Genomic DNA, 26,429 nt, shown 5'->3' on the forward strand with positions numbered 1-26,429 from the left:
TTAAGAGAGGATTTTTAGGTATTTATATTGCACATAATTATTCAAACTTTTATATTAATCAGTGGTTAAACAAGATTTGTGGTAAAGGTTGTTATAATGTCTATTTTGAACCATTATAATTATATATATTTTTTTAAGAAAACTATTTTTGGCAATTGTATATAAATAATTGAAATTGGTCAAATTTAGCTGCCTAGATTTGTTCTTTCAGTAAATTCTTTGTGGGTTTTGGTTATTTTATATTTGCAATCTTATTAGTCAAGATATGATTTAATTTACCAAAAGTGTCTGTATAAACTAGTTTCCATATATCTTTCTGTTTAATTATAGAATAAAATTACTTTATTTTTAGTAATAAATTTCGAAAATATATTATTAGAGTAAATTATTTGGCCATCATAATTTTGTTGTTTTTAAATAATTCTATTAAATAAATGTCCATTATGCTTAGGGTTAAAATATCCTGTGTATGTAATCCACCTTCTCATGCTAGCAAAATTGCCTGTATACACATTGGTTGAAATTTCTGCAAGAAATTGGAGATAAAGATATTTTAGAAAAAAAGGTCCTATTTCCACAATCTTTTAATATATCACTTGTGCAACAAGAACTAATCACGGTCGCTAAGGGGAATCAAATAATCCAACATATATCCCTAGTCTCATTTGTGCACCCATTTTAGTGTGTTGTGATGGAGAAATTAGAACATATATATTTCACACCCAAAATTACTTATCAAAGGAGAAATATTTTCGTTAGTACAAAATAGACCATTTTCTATGTTAGTTTGAAACTGACATTTTTATATGTTCAATGTCGCTTTGCAGCCAACATCGAAGATCATATTATAGAAGGTCCATAATGTCAGTTATCTTTAGTGTCTGTTTACAACCGACATGCTATAGATTAAAGGAATTTCATTATAATCATATTAAGTGTTGTTTCTTAGCTGCATGAAAATGTTCAATCCCTTTTGAATGTTGGTGAAAAAGTCAAATGCCATAACTCAATGTTAATATTTATATGCAGTATGACAAAGTAATATTATATTTTCTATAAGTAGTATGGTATTTCTATACACCATAACCCAACTTCTTACAAACATAACAATTAACCAATTCACTTAACGAGTAATATAATGACTTTGTCTCTCCACAAAATACGTTCAATTTACAAAGATGATAAACAAAATCGCTAGCAACAATAAATAGAAGACTCTAGCTAAAACCTTAAACTACTTGTTAACCCTCAATAATTTACTTTTTTGAGCATTAAATAGTTCGTGAATCCCCCTTGTCAGTTTTACCATATAACTTTTGAAGCAAAAACCTACAACAAAATTTCTCAAGTTGTTAGCAAAAATTAAAATATCATCAACCTTTAAGTTTCTAATTAACTAAAACAACACTTACAAACATATTTACAAAAATCCCAATTTTTTGCTTGAATAACATAAACCTCGAGATTTATATACAATTCAAATAATAAATCATGTACTCACCTTGCTACCATCGAACTAATTTTAAAGATTTTTTTTTTTAAAAAAAAGATAGAACCACCAAGAACTACCACTATTTCTACCAATAGAAGTACCATAGATAACTCACATTAGTGTGATGGTGTTAAATGTGAAGAGATTAACACTACAAGAAAAGCAGTCTATCCTGATGCTTCTTGAGCCAATCCAGAGATAGGCTTTCCATTGACGTAGGATGAGCGTTAGAAGAGGTACTCTTTCCCGACACCACTTTTAAGATGTCGGGATTGATGTGGTTAATTCCCGATGCTATTAGTTAAATGTCGGAAATACCCACACCAATCCCAACGTGGCGTCGGCATAAAGGAAATATTTAATTAATTGTTGTCTTTTTGCAGATGTCATGCACGTAGACGTCAGGAATAGTCATATCACTCTCGACATGTACATGCAAGGCGTTGGTAAAAAGAAAATAGTTAATTAAATGTTGTGTTTTACCCGAAGCCATGATGTACACATTTAGAGTGGTATGGCTATTCCAGACCTGTTACTAATGTCATCGAGAATAGGTGGGAACTTCCAACGTTTTCAAGATGCGTTAGGAATTCTCCTATATAAAAAAAAAAACTTTTCAGATCTGTCATTTACATATCTAGAATAAAGAAGAAGAAGGGAGTGTGTGAGAGAGACGAATGGACGAATGAAGCATCCACATGTCGTCGGTTGTCTGCCACCGTTCGTCGGTGTCGCCTGCTCTCTTTATTCCACCGTTCGTTGTCCTCTGCCGCCGTCACTTATCGTTTTGATAAGGGTTTTGGTTGTTGTTGTTATTTATTTATTTATTTATTGTTTAAGTTAAAGAAAAGCTTGTAGATTTAGTTTTGGAAATTTATTTGGTTTTGTCGAGGACATGTACTTATGTATTTTTGAATGCTTAATTTTGTTGATTTAGAAAAATGTTTTTTTTTTCTTTTTATTTAGGTTTAGGGTTAAGAAATAACGTGCTAAAATTGTTGCTTAAATATGTGATGATGAGAATTGAACTTAGAAAATGAGATGAGAGAGACTTAATGAATTAGAAGTATTGGGGGGAGGGGTATAATGGATTAGAGAAAATAATGAAGAATTTGGAAGTAAAATTAGGAAAGATAAAGAACCAAAATTACTTTGTTTTGAAACTTCGTTTGATTAATTGTTGATGGTAGAAGTTGACCTAAAAACCCTTTTGTTAACCACTTGAGATTGTATGATGAATCTTCAGTTTTACTCATGGTGATTTCATGGGATTGATGATGGAAACTGTGGAGATTAAATACAATTGAAGTATGTGTGGAATTTTTGTTTGGGTGGAGGGAAATGTTGCAAATTAAAATTTGAACTTGAATCATTCTTCATGTGTCAATGGTTTGAAATTGTATTGGAATGTAGTTTTAAATTTGTAATTTTGTTTGTTGGAAGTGTTAGCTAGCTTGTAAAAATTGAAGTAATTTGTGGTTAATTTGCTTTTGCTATCCTGCAATTATGGTAGCCTTTAGTTTAAACTTAGCTTTAGTGAAAGTTGCGAACTTATGAGGTGTAGTTTGTTCTATGGAGTAAGTTCGAGGGGAGAGAGGAAAAATAAAAGATTAGTATTTTATTGTAGAAATGAGGTTTTGTGGCTAAATATTGTTGATCATTTTTTGCCTTTACCTTTTTTTTGTGTGTGTGTTAACTATGGTTGAAATTTGGAGTCTCTGGGGGAGATGAAAAATAAAGTTTTGAAGACTTTTTTGTAATTATTCTCTTGGCAGTATCTTATTTAGTCTCATTCTCACTAATGAAAATTATTCACCAAAAGTAATAGGGATCCAAACTTGTTTTCATTCAAAAATAAGAATCCAGTATCCACTCATCAAAAGTCAAGGTGTTGTTACCTCTTAGGATTTTTATTTTCCTTGAAAGGTTAACAACTTATGTGTAGGAGTCACTCACCAAAAGCCAAGTTAATTGTACTCACTTAGTTGATGATATATGTCTTAGATGATATTTTTTTTAGATCCTCTCAACTCCGTTTTTTCTAACTTTCAATGATCAAACCTATGTTTTAGGTCTTTAACGATGAACAAGGATTGGATCAAACTTAGGAATAAATCCTCGGTTGAGTATAGAGAGGGAGTGTCTCAATTTCTAGAGGGTGCAAAGTTTCACGTCAATGATTACAGATAAACAAGGTGTCCATGCAAGAGATGTATGAACTCAATTTGGGAGTCATTAGAGGGTGTAGAACGACATCTACTAACAATTGGAATATTCCCCTCTTATACTGACTAGGTGTATCATAGAGAACCACTGAACTTACGTAGAACTATAGAAAGATTGGATTAAGGAACTAGCAATAACCCTTTTCAAGAAAATGAAATGTTGGATATCCTTAATGATTTAAAAATTCTGATTGAGCATGAAGAAGCAAGGAAAGAAGGTTTGAAGAATGAAATGTAGTTTAATGGTGTAGAACAAGAGACAACAAGCATACTCAAAGAGTTATTGAACAAAGCATGTAATGAGTTATACCTTGGTTGTTCATAATTTTCCTCCCTGAACTTTTGGGTTAAGTTGATGCATAACAAGGTTTTCAATAGTTGGAGTAACAAATCGTTCGACATATTATTGGAATTGTTAAAAGCAATGTTTCCAATGGGTATTACTATCCCTACTTCATTCTACGAAGCTAAACGAAAATTGTGTGACTTACACCTAAGATACGAGTCTATTCATGCTCGTAAGTACAATTGCGTATTGTATTGGAAGGAATTTGGTGATTTGCAACATTGCCCAATTTGTGGTGAGTCTCGATACATGGTTAATGATAACAAAGGGAATAAAATTTTGTATAAGGTATTGTGCCACTTTTTGTCAATACCGAGATTAAATCGATTGTTTACATTGCAAGAAGGCCCGTCTGACATGAGATGATATAAAAATAAGTGAGTCGAAACAGAGGATGTGTTAAGACATCCAACTGATGTAGAGGAGTGGAAACATTTTGATTGTGAATTTCCTGATTTCACTTTAGATTCACAAAATATTCATTTGGGATTAGCTTCATATGAGTTTAATCTGTTTTGGAATACGAGTACCTTGTACAGTATGTGGCATGTAGTGATAATCTCTTATAATTTGCCACTTTAGAAATGCATGAAAAAGTCAAACTTCTTCATGTCATTGTTCATATTTGGTCCAAGATCTTCGGGTAGAGAAATTGATGTTTACCTACAACTGTTGATTGAGGAATTGAAAGAGTTATGGAATTTTTGTGGGCAGGTACTTATGATTCTCTTATCAGTCAGTTCTTTCAATTATATATATACTTGTTATGGACAATTAATGACTTTTCGACATGTGATGACTTATTCAGGATGGAGTAGAAAAAGCTATCAGACATGTCCAATATGCATGAGAGATAAATCGTCATTCAGAATAAGAGGAAAAATTGAAGGAATGAAATTTCCATTGCGAAAGTGTGTGAATGTCATGCAAATAGAATTCAATTTGAAAACGAAAAGAATTTAGAGAAAACAAAAGAAAAGCCTAAACATGCTTGTAAGGAGGAAAAGGAAAAAGAAGCTAGTCTTTGTAGAATCTTCTTGAATTTTCCAAAGAACACCACAAAGTCTTCCTCGTTATTCTCAAAATAAAAATCAATAGAGAGTTTGTAGGATTTTGTGATTTTTGGTTTGGTGAAAGAAAAAGCTTTTATTTTCTGAGAGATTTTTGTAGAGAGAACATATTAAGAATCATTATGTATCTTAACCATAATGATAAAGAGAGATGGAGGGTGAAGTTATCAAATAACTCCTCCCTCTCCCTCACGTAGTATACTTGACTAGAAGTTATTCTATTATTTAAAATTATATTAATTATAAAAATTTAATATAAAGTTTATATTAAATTTAATATATAAATTTAAATCATATCATATCTCATATAATGTAAACTTTATATTATATTATATATAATATAACCAACGGTTTAAATCTCTCATATGACTTATAGTTCTAATATGAATCAAATATCCATATTAATTTTAACCTATAATTTACTTATGAATCTTATTCATATTATTATTAATAGTTGTATCATATTCAAATATTAACTTCTCTCATAAAACCTTTATATTATAATGTATCAAATATATTATATTAATTGTATCATATACAATTTATTCCCTTTAATCAATTTGAACAACTCAATTTTAAACCAAAATAAATTTGACTGTCATTTATTCTTGTTAACAAGAGGATCTTATGGACCTACAGATTAAAACTCCAATGATATGGGATTAATTAATTAAACTCTTTAATTAAATTAAGCTCGATTCATTAACTTATCAGTCATTCGACTAAAGGCTAATAGTTGCACTCTTCTTATTGTAGATATATTTTTGTGTCCATTAGATATAACCAATCAAAAGTGCAATGACTCTTCACAAATTGCTTATAAGTACAACTATGCCAAAAATTACTATTTTTCCCATGTAGTTGCATTTAACTCCCTAAGTATCACTGATTCCTCTAATGAACAACAATTATAGTGGAACTATAATTGAACTCGTCTTGGACGAAGAGAGGGTGTAGCGCCACATTGTTCAAGCCTTGAAATCAACATTTAAAAGAGCAATTTCTCTACTTACCCCATCTATAGAGGAGTGAATTCCTTATTGTGTAGTTGTGTTCCCAACTCCCTAATCAGACGAATCTCCAAAATGGTAGGCATATTAAGTCGATGACATATGCCCCTCTCACCCATTCAAATCAAAAGATCGCCTTCATAGTTAGGAGTTCACAACACACTAAGGATTCAGGTCAAGTCACCTATGGTTATCCTGGTGAAATGTAGTCTCAACTAGTAGCGGTGTTAATAAGAGAGACTATTCATTTCATGGTTTGGTCTTATACAAACTATTTGTGTAGAATACTCCCGCTCTAATATCTTGACATGAATGATTAGGATCAAATAATTTGTAGCACTTTAGAACAATTGAACTAAATACAAAACATGTCGTATTCGTAGTGTCACCAAGATAAGGTATTCAACCTTATCTATCTACTACAGACTATTTATGTTATCACTTAAACATGATCCACTTGTATGTCTCCACATACATGTTTATGTTACCCCAGATAACCTTGGATGTTAGTTTATTGGTTTTGTGGGTTAATGCAACTAAATGTCAAATAAAATAAAGCACTTTATTTTATTAAATAAATAAAATATTTGTATAATATATATAATTACAAACTACAAGACCACGAGATTTAGGACATCAACTCCAACAAAAGTATCTTTCATGAGATATCAACATTATCTTATAGAAAACCACGTTTTGCGTAGAAGTAAGCTATATGATGGAAAGGTAGAGCATAGACCTCCTCCAGTTGTAATGAATGGACATGATATCTTAGAACAAAGATAAGAAAAAAATTTCCTCAGGGAAAGATAAGAAAAGAAAACAAGCTCTCAATTGGACTAAGAGAAGTATCTTTTTCTAACTCTCTTACTAGTCCACACTACTATTATGTCATAAACTAGATGTAATGCATATTAAAAAAAATATTTGTGACAGCTAGGTTGGTACATTGTTGAATATTGAAGAAAAAACAAAAGATACCATGAATGCTCGATTGGACCTATAAGATTTGAAAATAAGAAATGATTTACACTTATTAGAAGTCGGTATTAGATTTGTGAAGCCACATGCAACGTACACGTTGACTAATAGCGAGTGAATTGCGTTTTGCAAGTTTATGAAATCACTTAAGTTTTATGATGGATTCGTTTCTAATATTTCACGATGTGTGAATGACAAAGACGGAAAAATATAAGGTCTTAAAACACACGACTGTCACATTTTGTTACATTGACTTCTTCCTATTGGTGTTTGAGCATATATACCAAAAAATGTATCCACTACTCTTACTAAATTGTTTGGTGTTTTTTGTGATTTGTGTGCAAGAATGATATGTATAAGTGAATTGGACCGATTGCACTCAAATATCATAATCAAAAGGTAACGAAGGGTGTTATCAAGGAAACTATAGTCATGAATACGACCCCTTTAAAAGTTTGTTTCCAAGGAAAAAAATGATAAAAAAATATCAAGATGAAGGTGAGAAAAGATGCCCAACATTGAAAGAGATGCAAGAAAAAGTTTACACTTTTTGGACTATGAGGGCTCGTTTGGTAACGATCCTATTTCCTGTTTTTGTTTATAACTTTTTAAGAAATGAAAGTGATTACCATTTCTCATTCTCAAAATAATTAGAAACGTTTCTAAAAAATTAAGAAATTGATTGGAATAAAAAAAAAGAGTTTCTCCCGTTCTGTTTCTCTTCATTCTCATATTTCCTCTCTCTTCGCTTCTCCATCTCCTCTCTCCTCTCTTTTGAAAAAATTTCTCCTACTTGGTCTTGTTCACCTCTCTTATGAAAAAGTTTCTCTCTTCTTCGTCTTCGTCACTTTTTTTCTTTATGGCTTCTTAGACGTTTTTCTTCGTTCTGATAATAAGTATTGGTGCTTTTGCTTCTTGCTGATTGTTAAACCCTGACCTATCATTATCCTCTCAACCTTCACCCTCTAAACCTCTTTCGTTGTTATCGCACAATCGTCCTCCGTGTTTATAGAATACATCCATCCACCACAGCCAACCACTATTCCACCGCCAACCACTAGTGTTTATAGAATACATCCATCCCTCTTCTCATATAAACATTATCATTTAGGAATTTCATACCCAACCGAGAATTAAAAAAAAAAAAAACTCCATGAATCGAAGATGAAGTGGAATCTGATATGGGTTTGAGATGTTAATCACGAACTTAGACTCCATTCTCCCTTGATTTCATTTTCGATTGAACTTTAGAACTTTTGGGTATTGAAATCTTCTTTTTGGGATTTATGGAATATGATTCTAACAAGTTTTGGGTTACTATATTAGATGATTCAGTAAAAAAAGAGGGTAGAGGAAGGTGAGAAGACAATGTTAAGGAGATGGAATTGGTTCTTTGAAGATGGTGGATTTGGTTGGATTCTGAACGGGAGGATTTGAATTGGTGAAGCGAAGAATTGAGAATTGGGGTTAAAGAAGTTCTCAACAACATGCTTATACGCTTTGGAAGTTGGAATTTTGAGAGACGAAATTTGAAAATTTTTAAGAAAGGATTCAAATCTAAGAATTGGGTCATAGATTTTTTTATTTATTTATGAAAGTTTACGAGAGACACAGTGAGACTTATATGAAAGCCTCATTTCTATAAAATTTGACTTATACAAATGACAGAATATCGTTAAAGTCCAAAAATAATTTATTGTAGGTAAATATCGTTAAAGTTAGTGAGGTAGATTTTAGAGAAAAAAGTGGTTAACTCTCAACATATATTTTTTGTTTGATAAAGTTAATGAGGTAGATTTTAGAGAAAAGAGTGGTTAAGTACAAAATATATTTTTATTTAGTGTTTAATTGTATTAGGTGTGAGTCGATATATGTTTAATGTAGGATATAATTAAAAACAACAAAAAATAAGACATAGTTATCAAACTTATCTCTGTTTCTTGTTCTAAAAAAGAAGAAATAACAGGAAACAAGAAACAGCAAACGAGAATGACAACGTTACCCAACGAGCCCTGACTTATCTAATATGTTAGAGGAACTACTGAAAAACAAATAATTAAACTTCTGAATGTAAATAACTTACAGAAATAGAGAAGATAAATTATCCCAATTACTGCAAATATCATCAAGTTATTAGCCATCCTGTAGAAAAATGCTTCATATTGAATGAGTTGATTTTGAAATTAGCTCTAGAAAAAAAAAGACTGAGCTAGATCTCGATGATTTGGCACAAATAAATCATGTCATAGTAATGATTATTCTTAGTAGTCGATTACCTGCTATAGGGAGTGATCCATTTTAGATCTCTTAAGCCTATTGTTATATATTCTTTACTGGCGGCCTTACAAAATAATGACCTCCAAACTGTTTACTCCAAAGAAAAAGAAAGCAAGTGGATGATCCTAATGAGGAATGAGAGTTAATAACACGTCGAAAGAAGTGTAAACAAAATTTTCTTTAAAAAGAATCTCATTCATACTTAGACCATAAAAGAAAGGGTAAGACTAGCTCAAAAAAGAAAGGCAAAAAAGAATGTGAGAAAGTTTCAACCAATCATTGAAGAAAGTGAGGAGCTTCCTAAACATGACAATATAATCACCTTAAAAGACTTCTTCCCTGAAAGCTTTCCAATTGAAATTGTTTCTTTATCTGTCGATGACAACTGTGCAATATACAAAGATTGTACCATGTTGAAATTATCTACCTTCTGAAGGTAACTATTCATATTCTTCAAGAGGAGTCATGTTGTCTACACAGATCTTCACAATTCCAAAAAGTAACATCATTATTTATGGTCTAAGTCTTGTGATATATTCAAAAGGATTGCTCATGATCTTATCTTGAATGTCCTTTCACATGCATAAAGTTGTTTTCTGAAAGAAGTTTGAAACTACCTTTTCACTAACCTACTAAGAAGGCTTAGAGTGTCGTGCCATTTACTTCTTGGAAATGTTTAAAAGGGACTCAGAAATCTTGAGAGGAGCATGTATGTGAGACCCAGATTTGAAAATTGGAGTTTTGGTGAAAAGAAGCCTTGTTGAAAAGTTTAGTTTTGGCCAAGTATAAAAGGTGCATTAAGCAAAGAAGGCTGTGATTCAGGCTAGATTGCCTGAAGTTTAGCAACATGAGAAGAAGCTTGCATTTAAGCTAGGAATTAAGCATTCTCTTGTAACATGAGGAAGCAAAGTCAGGCGTTAAGCGTTGAGCATCACGAGAAGATAAGTTTAACATTTCAAGGGAAATGTCTAATCCTGAGTTGACAACTAGGTACGTGTTAAGCCTAAGATTATTTGCAAGGTCTGATGAGTAGAGTAAAGTAAAGATGACTCACCAGGTTGAAATTTTGATGTAGATAGAATTGAAGGATTAATATAAGGTATTGCTATTCTGAAAATTTTACTAAGTTTTGAGCTGCTTGTTGAAGAGTACCAGGCGAGAAGAGGAAGGAACTAGACGTTCTAAGAAGGAAAAACCCAAGCGTTTTGTGAGTGACCTTTATAAGTAAAATGAATGTTTTGTGAGTAACTTTTATAAGCAAAAGATGTTTATGAATGATTTTATAAATGAAAGTCATGTTTTAAAAGCATTCCTTCTGAGTCTATGGTTATGCATAACATGTCACGTATATATATATAAATGATTGATTTTTATGTGCGAGTAAAAGATTAGCCTTAATCCTATCAAGTGAGCAACTATTATGTGGTGTGGACATGATGTGTGGAGGCGTCATGTGGACGTTTAGTGCAACAAGAAATGAATGCATCACAGTAGTCTATTTTCCTCTTCTTGCATACCCCTTCCTCGACATTGATACTATCAAAACGTCATCGCCGACTCGTCGCACCACACAAGTAACCTTCTTTTAAGCTTCTCTACTCCTTTCTCATTTTAGTAGGTTTAGTATACTCTTTTTTGTTCTTTTAAACTGAACATAGCGGATCCGTCGGAATCTGCTTTCTTGATGCATTTTCTGGTTTTTGTGAAGGTGGAAGGGTGGGGGGATTTGAACTCGGGACCTCTTGTCCACAGGAACATACAGGTGCCAGTTGAGCTAAGCTCATGTTGGCTTCAATTGAAATATTTTAGATTACTTGTGTACTTAATATTTGATCTCAATTCTCATTTTAAATTTACAAGGCTCAGAATTGTATTCGTTTAAATATTGAAGGTATTTTTTTGTCGGCTGGTTTTGTTCTTTCATTTTCATCTCAATGTAAGTTGTCATCATTATTAAAAAATAAGGACTTTAATATTCAACTGTATTTTTGTGAGAGGGATCAAGGTTGTTGTCGAAAGTACTAAATTATAATTTTAAGGTGGTAGTGTTCTTTAGGACTTATATATTCATGTTGGTTGGCCTTTATACTGGAAATATGATCATGCTTTTGAGGTATGCATTTTTTTTTTTTTTTTGTTTCCTAAAAGAATAATGTATCTTCTGGAAGATTTTAGGGACTTGAACCTTCTTTTGTGCAGGCATTCAAAGATCATCGTAACTGTTTGTGTTGTGTTATTTTATTTTGCGTGCAAAATGGACCACAATTATATTATATGACAAATTTTTGTTGTTGATGAAAGTCGACCTTATTTGTGATAGACCATCAATATTATATCAATATAGTACAAGAGAAAAAAAAAAAGAAATAACACGTGAGGGAAAGGCACGTATAAGTGAAGGGAAGGGTAGCAATATAAATAAACTTTGTTGTGGGCGGGAAAGGTAGTTAGGATTTGAGTTTTAGAATCTTTTCTGTTCTTCCTTAAAAGATAGGGAAACATGGGATTTGTATTTCTTCTATTTCTACTACTATCAATAATATCGAATTCATCTTCTACCTACGAGAGCGCGTGGTTCTGCTTCGAAAATGGTGCAAACAAGAATTGAAGAAAAGATGGAGACGTTTGATTAAGAAATTCAAGGAATCAAAAAAGAAATCGAAAAACTACCGGCAATAGAAAAAACGTTGAACGATCTGGCGAAGGGCATGAAAAGACAGAATCAAATGATGATACGATTCATGGAATCGGCTGCACAAGAGAGATCGACGATGAACGAGAAGATTACCGAATTATCCATGCGGAGTACTGTGATGAAGAGTAATAGTGAAGGCGAAGGATCATCAAGTCGCAAAAATATACCGAAGAACGAAGAGAAGAAAACGAATGAGGATAATAATGGCGATGGAAATAAGTTAAAGAAAGTGGAGATGCCAATCTTCAATGGAGACGATCCCGATTCGTGGCTATTTCGCGCTGAAAGGTACTTTCAAATCCATAAACTTACTGATTTCGAAAAAATGACTGTGGCGACTATAAGTTTCGAAGGCCCGGCTTTAAATTGGTATTGGTCTCAAGAAGAGCGAGAGAAATTTACCGATTGGACGAATTTAAAAGAGAGAGTATTAGTTTGATTCTGATAGACGAGGGAGGGCTCATTGTATGATCGATTCTTTCAAATACAACAGACGACGACCGTGGAGGAGTATCAAAATCTTTTTGATAAATTGGTAGCACCTTTATCCGACTTGCCTAAGAAGGTGGTAGAAGAAACCTTTATGTCGGGATTAAAACCATGGATTCAAGCTGAAATGGACTTCTGTGAACCTAAGGGATTATCACAGATGATGAGGATTTCTCATAAGATAGAAAACAGAGAAGATATTAGAAGAGAAGCAAACCTTACTGGATATTCTGGAGGAAAATTGAGTTGTTCTGGAAGTAATACCAAAGTTAATACGATTGTGAATTCTGGAGATAATAAGGGAAGTATGAATTGGCTGATAAGGACAATTACTTTGAGAGGGACTTCAAATGAAGGAGTATGAAAAGAATGTCCCACAAAACGGCTTTCTGATGCCTGTTGGCTTTTTGGCCCTTAATCTCAAATTAATTTATTTTAATTATTCAATTAATTTATGTTTTGATGAACAAATCTGATTTTTTTTATTGACAATTTTATTAATTTGAATAAACCATATCGTAGAGCTTGGAAAAATGATTCTAACGTCTCTTGAATCACCCAAATCGAAGTTCAAATGAAGAAAATATTGCTAAAAGAAGCTTAACGAAAAAATACCTGAGATGGTGACGTGGCGACCAAGCATTCAATTTGAACCAATTAGAGAAAGCCACTTGGAGCAATGAAGGAGTAACAAATGTGGCTTTTTGTTATGTTTTATTGGCTTTTATAAATAAAATGAATTTAAAAGGAAAATGATTTTAATATTATTATTTTTTCTTGTGTCTAACGGCTAGTTTTTTTAAAAGAGGGTGAAGTTGCTTTATTGATTTCTTTTTAAACAAAGTATTTTGAAAAGACATATTATTATATTATTATTTATTTTGTGTCTAACGGCTAATTAAGTTTAAATCTCAACCATTCATTTTTCTTTTACTTATATCTAATGACCCAAATGATTTTGAATTTATCTTTCCTCTCTTTTTAAATACTTCACATTTACACAAAATCACAACATCTTTACAATCCTCAAGCAAAAAGCCAACATTTTGTTATTCTCTCTAAAGCTTCCAATTTTTATTCTTTTCATCTTATTCTTGAGAGCTTCTTATTGTATTGTGAGGATTAAATTTGTGAGCTTCAAATTGTATACTCACTCTTTTAGATAGTTTTTTTTTGTGTGATTTAAAAACTTCAACATATTGTAACGGTTGGATCCTAACCCGTGGAAAGGATCGGGTTTGCTCTTGAACCCGAAAAAGGAGCAAGAATTGGTTCAGCTCAAATCCGTGGAAAGAGTCCAAAGAAGATTTTCAATCAAAATCCCAAGAGATGCTTGGGAAAGTGAACGTAGGTTGAGTTTAACCGAACCATTATAAAATTACGGTGTCTTCTTCTCTAACTCTTTTCTAATTATTTTTTAATTTAATTTTAGTTACATACTCTTATTGGTTGAGTTTGATTGCATACTTCCATTCATATATTTTTTATCAATCATGTTATTTAACAAAGTTTACAAAGTTCTTTATTTAAATTTAAAAAGTATCTAATTAGTTGATTTTACTTTTTATTTGTCAAAAAGTTTATTTAAACCCTATTCACCCCCCTCTAGGGTTGCCATACCGATCCAACAATTGGTATCAGAGCAAGGTTGTTCATCTTGAAATTTTAATTTCTTGATAAACTTTATTGTTAGAGCATTATGGCAAACCTATTGGCAAGTGGTATTGTTGAAGGTCAATCTACTTCTAGACCTCCTTATTTTGATGGTTCAAATTATGCATATTGGAAAGCTAGAATGAAAATTTATTTGCAATCTATTGACTATAATTTGTGCTTAATTGTTGCTAAAGGTCCTTATGTACCCATGAAAAATGTTGATAATGTTGATACGCCTAAATTAGAAGAAGAGTATGATGAAAATGAAATGAAAAAGTGTTCATTTAATGCTAAGGCTATTAATTGTTTGTATTGTGCCTTGAGTAAAGATGAATTTAATAAAATATCCATGTGTTCTTCCGCTCAAGAAATTTGGAATACTCTTGAAGTTACTCATGAAGGAACAAATCAAGTTAAAGAGTCTAAAATTAGCATGTTTGTTCATAATTATGAATTGTTTAAGATGGATGCTAATGAGACTATCACCGATATGTTTACTAGATTTACTAACATCATAAATGCTTTGAAGGGTCTTGGTAAAGTTTATACAACTTCCGAAAATGTTAGAAAAATTCTAAGGTCTCTACCTAAGACTTGGGAAGCTAAGGTAACGGCGATTCAAGAAGCAAAGGATCTCACCAAACTTCCACTAGAGGAGCTTATTGGCTCACTCATGACTCATGAGATCATCATGAAGGAGCACTTGGAGGATGAGTCCAAAAAGAAGAAGAGCATTGCATTAAAGACTATCTCCTTGGAAGTTGATCCCGAAGATGAGGATGGCCTTGATGAAGATGACATTGCTTATTTCTCACGTAAGTACAAAAATTTCATAAAAAGAGATAGTCTCAAGCCCTAAAACCCAAATATTGCTTCTCTTCTCCATTCCCCTATCCCTCTATTTATAACCAAATATAACCCACTCCCTAACTATTTATGCCCTCAATACCCAAATAACCCCTAATACCGATCCTATTCGTCTCAAGGTGGTTTCAAAATGTAGACCATTTTGGAGGGGGCGGTGACTGCATTTTTACCATCTTTATTTAATTTCATCTATGTAGAATGCCATAACTCACAGGTTGATGACGGTGAATGGGAGCTGTATCCACAAGTAAATGCTCTATGCATTGGAAATGCTAAATACTTTGGCGGTGGTATGAAAATTGTGCCAAATGCCGATCCTTCCAACAGGAGTCTAGAGGTATAATTCGTTTCTGTGGGATTTTATTTGATCACTTTTTCCTTGTCTTCTTAACTATGTGATGCTTTTCTTTGCAGGTAGTAATTCTTCAGGATTTCAAGTGGTATGACTTTATTCTGAATTTACACAAAATATACAATGGGACATATTTGACGGTGAAAAACGTAACATCAAGAAGGTTAGTCATCTCTTTAAAAATTATAATGTGCCTAGATTTTCCATTTTGTATTTCAATTTTCTCTCTCCAACGGTCTGTTTTATGTTGGAGACTTGTGGAAGCAGAGGTGAAGAAACTATAATTGAACTGGATTTGCATGGAGCATTGTGATTTTCATTTCTGTCAAGTTTTTGCTTGAGAAAAACTTACACTCAAACTTATATGGAGATGCTTTATTTACCTAGCAGAGAAGCCCTAAGAAAAGTAATATTGTTAAACCTTCTTACTTCTGGCATTCTGATGTATCCTCAACCAAAATTAGAAAGTTATATGATTATCCTTTTTTCCTTGTTAAATCTTTGTCAACGTTGATGAACTCAATTAATCGATATCAATGTAACTCATCCATGGTTGAACATATGATTGAGCATGATTTCACATTTCAGCTCCACCTCATTAAAATTCATTGTTTGGCAATGATGCCCTTTTCTCAATCAAAACTTCCTATTTCTGCTTCTGAGCTTGTTCGTCTGCAATGCAACTATCATCAGTTTATTGTTTTGTTGTTCAAGCAGCGTTCGTTCGATCGAAGTGGAAGAAGTTTCTTGCAGCGGCAGCATATATGTTCAATCTGATGGGGAACACTTGGGGTTTCTTCCAAGGAAATTCCATATTCTACCAGCTGCCATTGAAATGATATGCTGAACATGAGCTCCCTTTTGCAGAGAGAGAAAAACAATAAGCAAAAGCTTCGTAGCCGTAGGATCCTTTTTTTCTAACGTGGACTCCTCTCTCAAATTAGAGTAGACAAAGTAAGTTGTTATTTTACTTTTTTTTTGTATCGAAACCTTCTTTATACAAAAGCTTCATACTTTCATCCATGGCCAAATTAGAAAATAATGTTCACAATTTCTTGTCTTGTTAAATGAAATTTCACATTTTTTGAAAATTTTGGATTATAATTATTTGAAAAACAAATTTTTTTTTTTGCTAACTTTACTGAAAATTTTGTTGCTTTACGGGTTACCCTTTTAGTTAATGGTTCTTATTAGACAATTTTTTTACCTTTAAGTTTTTCTCTTTGAAATTTGATTTTTTTTAGTCTAATTTTTAAAAACAAAATATTTGTTTTAGTTCTTTTTTTTTTTTTTTTTTTGCGTTTTAAATGGGCTTTATGACAAATAATTCAAATGTTTCTTAAATGGGCTTTTCTTCTCTAACTCCTTTCTACTTTTTCCCTCCTCCCCCCTTCTCTCTCTCTCATTTCAAATTTCTTCCCCCACTTCTTCTCTAACGGCTGCCTCTCTCTCTACTTTCTCTCTCTTCTCCCCTTCTCTCTCTCTCTCATTTCAAATTTCTTCCCCCAACTTATTCTCTAACTTCTGCCTCTCTCTCTCTACTTTCTCCCTCCTCTCCCCTTCTCTCACACTTTTCTGCCGTGTTTAGGATATCTTCTTGTCAAATCGAACATTCAACGTATTTGTAATTGTGATTTTGGAATTAATGTTTGGTCAATTTCTTTTCATATCCACAGAATCAATGATTTTGAAGTGTTGAAACTTTCTTATTTAAATATTTTAAAGAGCTATGAGCTTTGAGGTGGAAAAGTTGTTCTCTCTGTGTTGTTTTTTCTCCCTGTTTTGTGGGGCTGTTTTGGATATGTTGTTTTTGGTTTTGGTTCTTTGGTGCTTTGTTGTCATTTCCTTCGGTGCTTTTGTTTTCTTCATCTGTTTGTGTTGGAACTCCAGTATGTAGTATTTCAATAGTAAACTTTATTGATGAATAACGATGTAAATCCTTAGTACAATATAAGAATGCAAAGACTCTCCAACTGTTTTAATTTTATTAAAGTACATTATATTCAATCTTCATTTTTCTTGGTTCTTCTGTAAATGATATTTCTTCTATTATGGATTTGCATTATACAACACTGCCATATTAAGGCATAAAGTTACGAAAATTAGAAACATACCCTTTGTAGGTGAGAATGTTGTATGTATATATATATATATATATATATATATGTATATAGTTATCTTTTTTAGTCCTATATTGTAAAAAAAATATGATTGTTTGTTGAAAAAAAAAGGACAAAACAATGGACCAATGGACCGCTAATATGAGTCGGTGAACGAGATAATTAATTCTCTAAATCCATTTAAGCAAAATTAAAAAAAAAAAATCTAATAAAAACCCTACATGTACAGTCTCTCTCATTTCAAATTTCTTTCTCCTCTTCTCTAACGGCCAAGTCTCCCTCTCCTCCCCCCTTCTCTCTTGCTCTCTTGTCTTCTTTGGCCTATCTCTCAACAGAAACCCTATCATACCCATTTTGCGGATCCATCTCCATCTTCTTCTCTTAGTCGCGGATCCAATCTCCATCTTCTTCTCTTAGTCGCGCATCCAATCTCCATCTTCTTCTCTTAGTCGCGGATCCAATCTCCATCTTCTTCTCTCAGTCGCGGATCCAATCTCCATCTTCTTCTCTCAGTGCGTCCTTTCCATTTCTTCGTACACTCCATTTTCGAAACCCTATCATACCCATTTCACCCATCCATCTCCATCTTCTTCTCTTAGCGCGTCCTTTCCATTTCTTCTTCTTCTTCTTTGTTCGTACACTCCATTTTCCCTTTCTCTTCTCAAACCCTAATTCTTCTTTGTTCGTACAACCAAAACCAGTTTAACCAGTGTTGATTCCTCCTCTACTTCGACCTGTGATGCTCTTTTCTTCTTCCCTCGCAATTTCGATTCCACCATCCTCACCGATTTTGGTTGCAATTTCTACTCTCTTCAACCTCAACCTTCTGGATTCCCTCACTCTCACCGGATTGACTTCAATGTCCTTGGAACCTCCACTACTACTACTACTACTCCACTCATCAAAGAATCCGCTGGATTATCAGACGCTCCTCTTCCTTTCCTTTCTAATCCTTGTCTCTCTTTCAACTCCAGCGGTGAGCCCCCGAACGAATCGCATTACTCCGTGAGTTCCCAATTAATTCCATCTTTATTTAATATTCAATTGTCCTCTTTCCATTTGTTTCAATTATTGAATAGAAAGTTACTTGAATGAACTATGTTCTAATAATTTCATGTGGTTCTGGTAAAGCACAGTGCATCCGGTCGAACTTCCCCCATTATGTAATTTTATGGAGGTAGTTTTGTAAATTGGATTGAAACAGGGGCTATTCAATGTGTATGCATTAAAATATAGGTATTGTTTTTCAATTAAATATAAATCGATTGAGCCTCCGATGTGCTAGTAAGAGTCAGATCTCCTCTGTGTATATATAGTTAGGTACTCTTCTTTTTTTTATAGGTTCTGTCATATATATCACGGTCTGAAGTTGTAGCTGAACTTGCTTTCATCTTCAGTTTCTATCACTATTTAAAGGTCAGATTTTGTTCGATTAGAAGAATGTAAATTTGTCAAGGACAATAGCATGCTTAGTTTAATTGTACTCAAATATTGTTAATAAAACAATTGCTTTATTTGTGTTGATACCATTATTTGTGTGGTAGATCTCTTGATTCATTTTGATGTTTGTATTTTGAAGACATACAAAGGTCATAATACTAGTTGCTATTCTTTTTATCTTGGTACGTTTCATTTTTTTTTTAATATTTCACTGTCTCTATAATTGATTGTACAAACATATCTCATCATTCAATCACTTTTCAAGTTTTAGATTCTGAAATTTGTACATATTGGGGTTTTCCTTTTTCTTTATTTTGGATTATTTCAAATCTCCAAAGATCTTTCTTGTAACATTTGCATATTTTAGTTTATTAAAATCTTCGAAAGTAGAGGAGAAGGCTCCAAAAGCATTCTGTCTCTCATTGCCTTGCCCTAACATTATCATCTGTGTAAGATGTGCCAATGAGTAGACCATGTTCTTTTACTTTTTTTTCCATAGCTTTTGAACCACTTTCCCTTTCTCTCCTTCTCTTTCATTCTTCTTTTATGTTAATTGGAAGAAGCTTTGAGGCCTCTCTTGAAAATAATGAGGTTTTGAAGGGGATAGAAAGAGAGTGATGGTGGGATCCATCAAAGGTTTGGGATTTCACACAATGTTCGCATCACTCTTTTAAATGTAATTAGAGGTTGAGGAGTTGATCGCCGATCATAGATAAGGAGGGGCTGGTTAGTGGCTTGAAAAAGAATTCAGACAACATTAATTTTTTCTAAAAAATAAAACCAACCTTCCGACGGTTGGTTAACACTCCTCGACAGTCGAGATAGGGTAAGACTTGTATTCTAGTTCTGTTGGTACCTGTATTTGTGCTTCATCACTTCATAATTGTACTTTTATTTATCCCCTTTGTATGTTTCCATGTGTTTCATGTTTGTCTTTTATGTTTCTTCTATTTATATATTTCTTCATGTCTTCTTCTCCATTCGGGTTTGCTCTTGCGGAGGTTACACATTCATTGTTGTGCTGGTACTTTAGTTAATGATGTCTAGTAATTTTTGTTTTGCAAATTTTCTTGTTAGTGCTCAAGTTTGATTTCATACTGCCTTTAGCATAGCTTTACGATTGCAGAATTCAATTGCACATTGCCCTTTTTTATTTTGTTATTACTGATGGACTTATTTGTGATACCTTTAAAGAAGAAAATTTATGGCTATTTGTGTTGAAGTTTTTTTTTTTTTTGATTATTGGTTGGTTTTTTCCCTCCACTTTTCTTAATATTTTGAAGTGTGTAATAAGGTAAGCAATTTTTTAGTCCCCTAAATTTGTTTTGTTTGATGAATTGTTTCCTTTTTTTTTTCTCGGTTTTGTTTTCAGGTTTTCATCATTATTCATTTGGTGGCTAAATATTACTCATGGGTATTTGTTCGATCTTATTTTGTTGTGATCAATTGATATACATAATATGCACTATAAATTTGTTAAATTGTTGGATTATTTGCTTTTTTAATAAGGTTGGAGGAACCTCAAGGTACGTTTTGTTAAAGCATATTTTATATTGATAAATTTGAAGTTGTCAAGTCTATAACAATGATAATGTTAATACGAGTAAATTTATAGCAAATTTAGTTGACTTAACTTATTTACATGTTGGTTGCTCGGACTCTTGGAAAAACCTTACGTGCATTTTAACCCACGATAAGAGAACTTAAGGTTGTTATGACTTACATATCAGTTTTTGAGATTTTCCTTTATAACTTTTTCATAGACCTTATTGTAGTTTTTTGTTCTTTATTTTTGTTTGTTTAGGACGTTTCTAGAGAATGCAAGACCATGTTTGAGTGAGAAATTGGTCTCGATGAAATTGAGAGTTCAATGAACAGCACATACAATGCAAGTAAATCTACCTACTCAAACCCATCTTCTATTTCTAAAGCAGAAGGGCTTTCGGTGGCTGAACCAAGTGAGTGATTAAGTTTTTTATCACCCGTATTATTTGTTATCACCAGGGAAAGAAAGCTGAGTAGAAAAAGTAGAATGCCAAATGGAAAAAAAAAGATTAGTAAGCAGCGTTATTATTTTAAAATAGAAAACAAAAATTAACATTATTGTTAAACCGAGCCATTCTCGAGAACATGAAATAGAATTGGATAGCTGCCATGCATCGTGTCTATGAATGTTAAGAATGAAACTATCGGTAAGGTTATAAAATAATCATTCTACCAGCCTCAATTATGATACAGGGTTTATGAAATAGAATTTTCTTATGTATTGTAATAGTAGAAGATTCTTCGTTGGGAAGCAAAGCTTATAGCTTTGATGAGTATCTAAAGGTTACAGAAGAGCAACTGAAAGCTTACGATCAGCTCCAAACCAATTTTCCAGCACAAAGCCAGAGTGGATCCCAAGTACAACGGGAAGGTTGTTAAAATCAAATCTCTTATGTCTTATTTCATAACTATTTAGTTTTGATCTTAACTACAACAATTTTCATTTTTTTCTAGGTGAACATTGTATGTGCTTAGAAATTAAGTGTTTTGAAAATTAGAGGTGAGCAATCACACTTAGAAACTAAGTGTAGAACCATAGAAATGTTACCCCATCGGTTCTAGCAACGCCTAGTTACCGCAGTTCATAACAAAGAAAGAAAAGAGGCTCGTAAATGCAGACCATAAAAAAGTGAGACAATCAACAATTATAAAAAAAAACATATGCAATATGCATTAAAAAAAGCTCATAAAAAATATAGAGTCAAGTTAGTTAGGTCAAGTAGAACTTGTTGAGTTCCTTAGTTGTTAGAGCTTTTGGGGGAAAACATCGCTTTTGGCCTAACCAAAACTAGACCATCTATTTTTAGTGTTTTAAACATAACGTCAAGTTTGATTGAGGGCTTTGAAAAGAGGAGGAATCCTCCTCGATCCACAGTAGGGCGAAAACGAGGCTTGTTGTCACTTCGAAAGGAGAAGTCAAACTTAGAAACTAAGTCTAGAACCATAGAAAGGTTACCCCACCGGATCTAGGAAGACATAGTTACCACATTGTACGTACCAAAGAAAGAAAAGAGAGACTTGCAAATGTAAAATGTAAAATAGTGAGACAATTAGGAACTAAAAAAAAATATATATGCAATATACATAAGAAAAAACGCATAAAAAATGAGTAGAAACTTCACTTTTGGATAGCTATGTTGTTCCGGTTTCATCACTTGCATATTTGTTGGAAAACTTCCAGTTTGGTTCTTTTACAAGAACATCTATTGAATCAATTAACCATTCTAATTGGATCTTGGATAAATTGAGGATTAAGTTTACAAGAACATCTTGTATATGTATTTCTTTAGTGAATGCAATAAGTTATTTTGATTCTCTCTCAAACCTCTAAGTATTTTACGTATCTAAATCATATCCCCTCCCTAGATTTTTGTGTAATTTGTGTTACATATTGAGGACCCAGTTCAGTTTATTAGACAAGCTTGATGCTTCATTTATTTCCTGGATTGATGGCTAATGAAAAACTTCTGGTACTCTTCTTCGATCCTCTTTAAGTTGTTTAAGAGACCTTAGCTTCACACAATTTGTACATTGAGATGATGGTCTATTAATTTGTGAATTATATACATAGCATAACAAATATTATTTCTTTCAGCAATGGGATAATTGTTATGCTGTATAGATATATATATATTTTTAAGTTCATTGTATTTTCTTCTTCCAACTACAGGTTGACATGATTTTCTTGACAGATGGAAGTCGTATTCTTGGCCTCGGTGACCTTGGAGTTCAGAGAATAGGAATACCTACAGGAAAGCTGGATATGTATGTTGCTGCTGCTGGCATAAACCCTCAAAGAGTATGTTTTTCTTAGACAAGCTCAACGCCCTCCCTTCATCCAATGGTTGTTTATCCAACTTGATTTCAATCAGTTGTGGCTATTGTTTTAATTGTTTATAGGATCGCCTGCATTCAGATTGTTTTATCTTCTCATGTTGGGCTACTTCCAAGAAATTTTTTAAGCGAATGGTGGATAATAGCTCGCTTGTTTAGTCTAAACTTGGGGGATTTCAAATTTTGCCCAAATTTCAAAAGTTTTCAAAAGTTTTTCATTACTAAACGTTAATGGCCAGCTGTCTCCCTCCTCCCTTACTTTCACTCTGCTCTTGTTCTCCTCCCTTACTTTCACTCCGTTCTTGTTCAACAAGAAATGGGGGGAAATGAAGATTAGGGCATTCTCTCCTCTTTTCCTTCTCCCTTTTCCTTTCTCTCGTCGCCTTGGTTCTCTTCTTGCTCGGTGTATTGTGTTTCCAGCCCTACAAATCCGTCACTCCCTGATTCCAATCTTCCTTCTCTGCACCGCGCCCCATCGCACATCTTCTCATTTTCTGGGTCTCCTTCGACCCTCCCCGGAGCTAGGGTTTCTAGACATTCCCAGAGGTTCAGGCACACCAATTTGGAGCATTGACGCATGCTTTTATCCTTTTATGGAAGCCACGGCCGCAACGCGTGGTGCTTCTCTCACCATGCATTCTCCCCAGCTCTCCCGCGAATAATGGCGAGCCGTTGCTGACAATCACTCCGCCCGGGATGCCGCCGATGAGGTAGGGCTTCCCCCATTTTAAGGGTTTCTTTCTCGCATTGCTTTTTTTTTTTTTTTTCCGTTCACAAATCTGGATACATGGACAGCAGACTGTTACTATCGATCTTTTTGTTGACTTAATGATTTATAGGCAATTCAGGAAGGTGCTGACGTTGTGATTGTTGTACGAGGAGATGGAACTTTTCATGAGGTGTATGATACGACTCATTTCTATTAGTTCAGTTTTCAATGCTTGGCGCAGGCTTGGTTTTACCTTTTCTTTTTAGTCATCTTTGGTTTAAGCCAGTAGACCAAGCCAAACTGCTTGCACGCCCAAGTTGAATGATGTGATTGCTCGATTGGTATATGAACAACATTTCTTTTTGTTTCTCTTGAACACCTCCAAACTTTTTGAAGCTATTGTTTGTATCTATCCATAGTTTTTGAGCTCTGAGATTTCAGTGGTAACATCTAACCATTAGTGGAGCTTGAGTATGTCTTCTTCTTCTCCTACTTACTTGGTACTTAATAATGATTATTTACCAAGGTCTGTTTCTATAAAAGTAACTTTTAACTTGGCTTTGATTCAAGCAACCCTCTTGTATTGCCCATTAGATATAAGCAAGCATTTTACAACTTTTAATGAAAATTTCTAGGATTGATGTTTGGTTGTATACGTTTGACTTGATGCATGGGGGGATTTATCTGTTCTGATTGACGGGTGGTTAATGGCTTCTTTTGGGCTGGAAAGCCTATTGTTGTTAATAATGATGGAGAAGCGTGCAAATCGACAACACTTGGTGTAAGAGATTCATTCATTGTTACTATCTTAAGTTACTTATTTCCATTATCTACTAGTTGTTGGTTTATCAGTCTGTAACTTGTTCAGATTATTTTCATGAATTTATGCTATTGAACTGTTGGCTTACATATATTGTTGTGCCTACTTGCAGATTATTCCCTGGGGGACAGGTTTGGATTTTGCAAGAACATTTGGTCGGTAAGTGCACATTACTACATTGTGTTTTTGTACGACGTGAGACTTTCAATTATCACTTCCTCCATGGGGTTAAGCAAACTTGGTTAACATTCTTTTAATTAGGAATAACAATCCGTTTGAAGCTGTGGATCGTATAGCCAAAGGTATCCTTGTTTCACTCCTCTAATTTTTCTGTCGATGAAGTACTGTAAATGGCTCTGTTTGTTCACACAAACATTGCACTACCATTGGTAGTTCATGTAAAATATTCTGCAGCGTTGAGGACCCGAATTGATGTTGGAGTTGTCAATGAAGATAATGGGGAGAATCATTACTTTGCAAATGTTGCAGACATTCATTTGTAAGGTTAAAACCCAAATATTCATTCGAGGTACTTGGATCCTCCCTTCTTCAGATCACAATCTCAAGCCCTAAAACCCAAATATTGCTTCTCTTCTCCATTCCCCTATTCCTCTATTTATAACCAAATATAACCCACTCCCTAATTATTTATGCCCTCAATACCCAAATAACCCCTAATACCGATCCTATTCGTCTCAAGGTAGTTTCAAAATGTAGACCATTTTGGAGGGGGCGGTGACTGCATTTTTACCATCTTTATTTAATTTCATCTATGTAGAATGCCATAACTCACAGGTTGATGACGGTGAATGGGAGCTGTATCCACAAGTAACTGCTCTATGCATTGGAAATGCTAAATACTTTGGCGGTGGTATGAAAATTGTGCCAAATGTCGATCCTTCCAACAGGAGTCTAGAGGTATAATTCGTTTCTGTGGGATTTTATTTCATCACTTTTTCCTTGTCTTCTTAACTATGTGATGCATTTCTTTGCAGGTAGTAATTCTTCAGGATTTCAAGTGGTATGACTTTATTCTGAATTTACACAAAATATACAATGGGACATATTTGACGGTGAAAAACGTAACATCAAGAAGGTTAGTCATCTCTTTAAAAATTATAATGTGCCTAGATTTTCCATTTTGTATTTCAATTTTCTCTCTCCAACGGTCTGTTTTATGTTGGAGACTTGTGGAAGCAGAGGTGAAGAAACTATAATTGAACTGGATTTGCATGGAGCATTGTGATTTTCATTTCTGTCAAGTTTTTGCTTGAGAAAAACTTACACTCAAACTTATATGGAGATGTTTTATTTACCTAGCAGAGAAGCCCTAAGAAAAGTAATATTGTCAAACCTTCTTACTTCTGGCATTCTGATGTATCCTCAACCAAAATTAGAAAGTTATATGATTATCCTTTTTTCCTTGTTAAATCTTTGTCAACGTTGATGAACTCAATTAATCGATATCAATGTAACTCATCCATGGTTGAACATATGATTGAGCATGATTTCACATTTCAACTCCACCTCATTAAAATTCATTGTTTGGCAATGATGCCCTTTTCTCAATCAAAACTTCCTATTTCTGCTTCTGAGCTTGTTCGTCTGCAATGCAACTATCATCAGTTTATTGTTTTGTTGTTCAAGCAGCGTTCGTTCGATCGAAGTGGAAGAAGTTTCTTGCAGCGGCAGCATATATGTTCAATCTGATGGGGAACACTTGGGGTTTCTTCCAAGGAAATTCCATATTCTACCAGCTGCCATTGAAATGATATGCTGAACATGAGCTCCCTTTTGCAGAGAGAGAAAAACAATAAGCAAAAGCTTCGTAGCCGTAGGATCCTTTTTTTCTAACGTGGACTCCTCTCTCAAATTAGAGTAGACAAAGTAAGTTGTTATTTTACTTTTTTTTTGTATCGAAACCTTCTTTATACAAAAGCTTCGTACTTTCATCCATGGCCAAATTAGAAAATAAAGTTCACAATTTCTTGTCTTGTTAAA

The 26,429-nt window shown here is 33.6% G+C and overlaps 1 protein-coding gene across 30 annotated transcripts; it reads left to right on the forward strand.

Moving 5' to 3' along the window:
- Positions 1-15,093: 15,093 nt before the first annotated feature.
- On the forward strand, positions 15,094-26,429 carry LOC105435092 (sphingoid long-chain bases kinase 2, mitochondrial). Of its 30 annotated transcripts, none has more exons than XM_031882061.1 (14): positions 15,094-15,445; positions 15,523-15,623; positions 16,178-16,414; positions 18,922-18,996; positions 20,393-20,434; positions 20,719-20,728; positions 20,825-20,978; positions 21,349-21,436; positions 22,758-22,864; positions 24,541-24,587; positions 24,690-24,730; positions 25,207-25,346; positions 25,424-25,524; positions 26,079-26,429. In XM_031882061.1, the coding sequence occupies exons 7-14, from the start codon at positions 20,907-20,909 to the stop codon at positions 26,206-26,208; spliced, it is 726 nt and encodes a 241-aa protein (XP_031737921.1). In that variant the 5' UTR covers positions 15,094-15,445; positions 15,523-15,623; positions 16,178-16,414; positions 18,922-18,996; positions 20,393-20,434; positions 20,719-20,728; positions 20,825-20,906; the 3' UTR covers positions 26,209-26,429. The 30 variants fall into 30 exon arrangements, with proteins under 30 accessions (XP_031737921.1, XP_031737899.1, XP_031737919.1 ...); XM_031882039.1 differs by having other exon boundaries at positions 15,094-15,227; positions 15,306-15,445; positions 20,393-20,728; positions 21,296-21,436; XM_031882042.1 differs by having other exon boundaries at positions 15,214-15,445; positions 21,296-21,436.

Source organism: Cucumis sativus, chromosome 3 (genome assembly GCF_000004075.3).
Source record: "Cucumis sativus cultivar 9930 chromosome 3, Cucumber_9930_V3, whole genome shotgun sequence".
NCBI classification, from domain to species: domain Eukaryota; kingdom Viridiplantae; phylum Streptophyta; class Magnoliopsida; order Cucurbitales; family Cucurbitaceae; genus Cucumis; species Cucumis sativus.

Bases quoted from the DNA above. Each gene is read 5' to 3' on its own strand.
- LOC105435092 (XM_031882039.1), top strand. From the start codon at position 20,891: ATGAACAGCACATACAATGCAAGTAAATCTACCTACTCAAACCCATCT. The intron at 20,979-21,295 runs GTGAGTGATTAA...GTATTGTAATAG, and splicing joins GCTTTCGGTGGCTGAACCAA to TAGAAGATTCTTCGTTGGGA. The intron at 25,525-26,078 runs GTTAGTCATCTC...TTGTTCAAGCAG, and splicing joins AAAAACGTAACATCAAGAAG to CGTTCGTTCGATCGAAGTGG.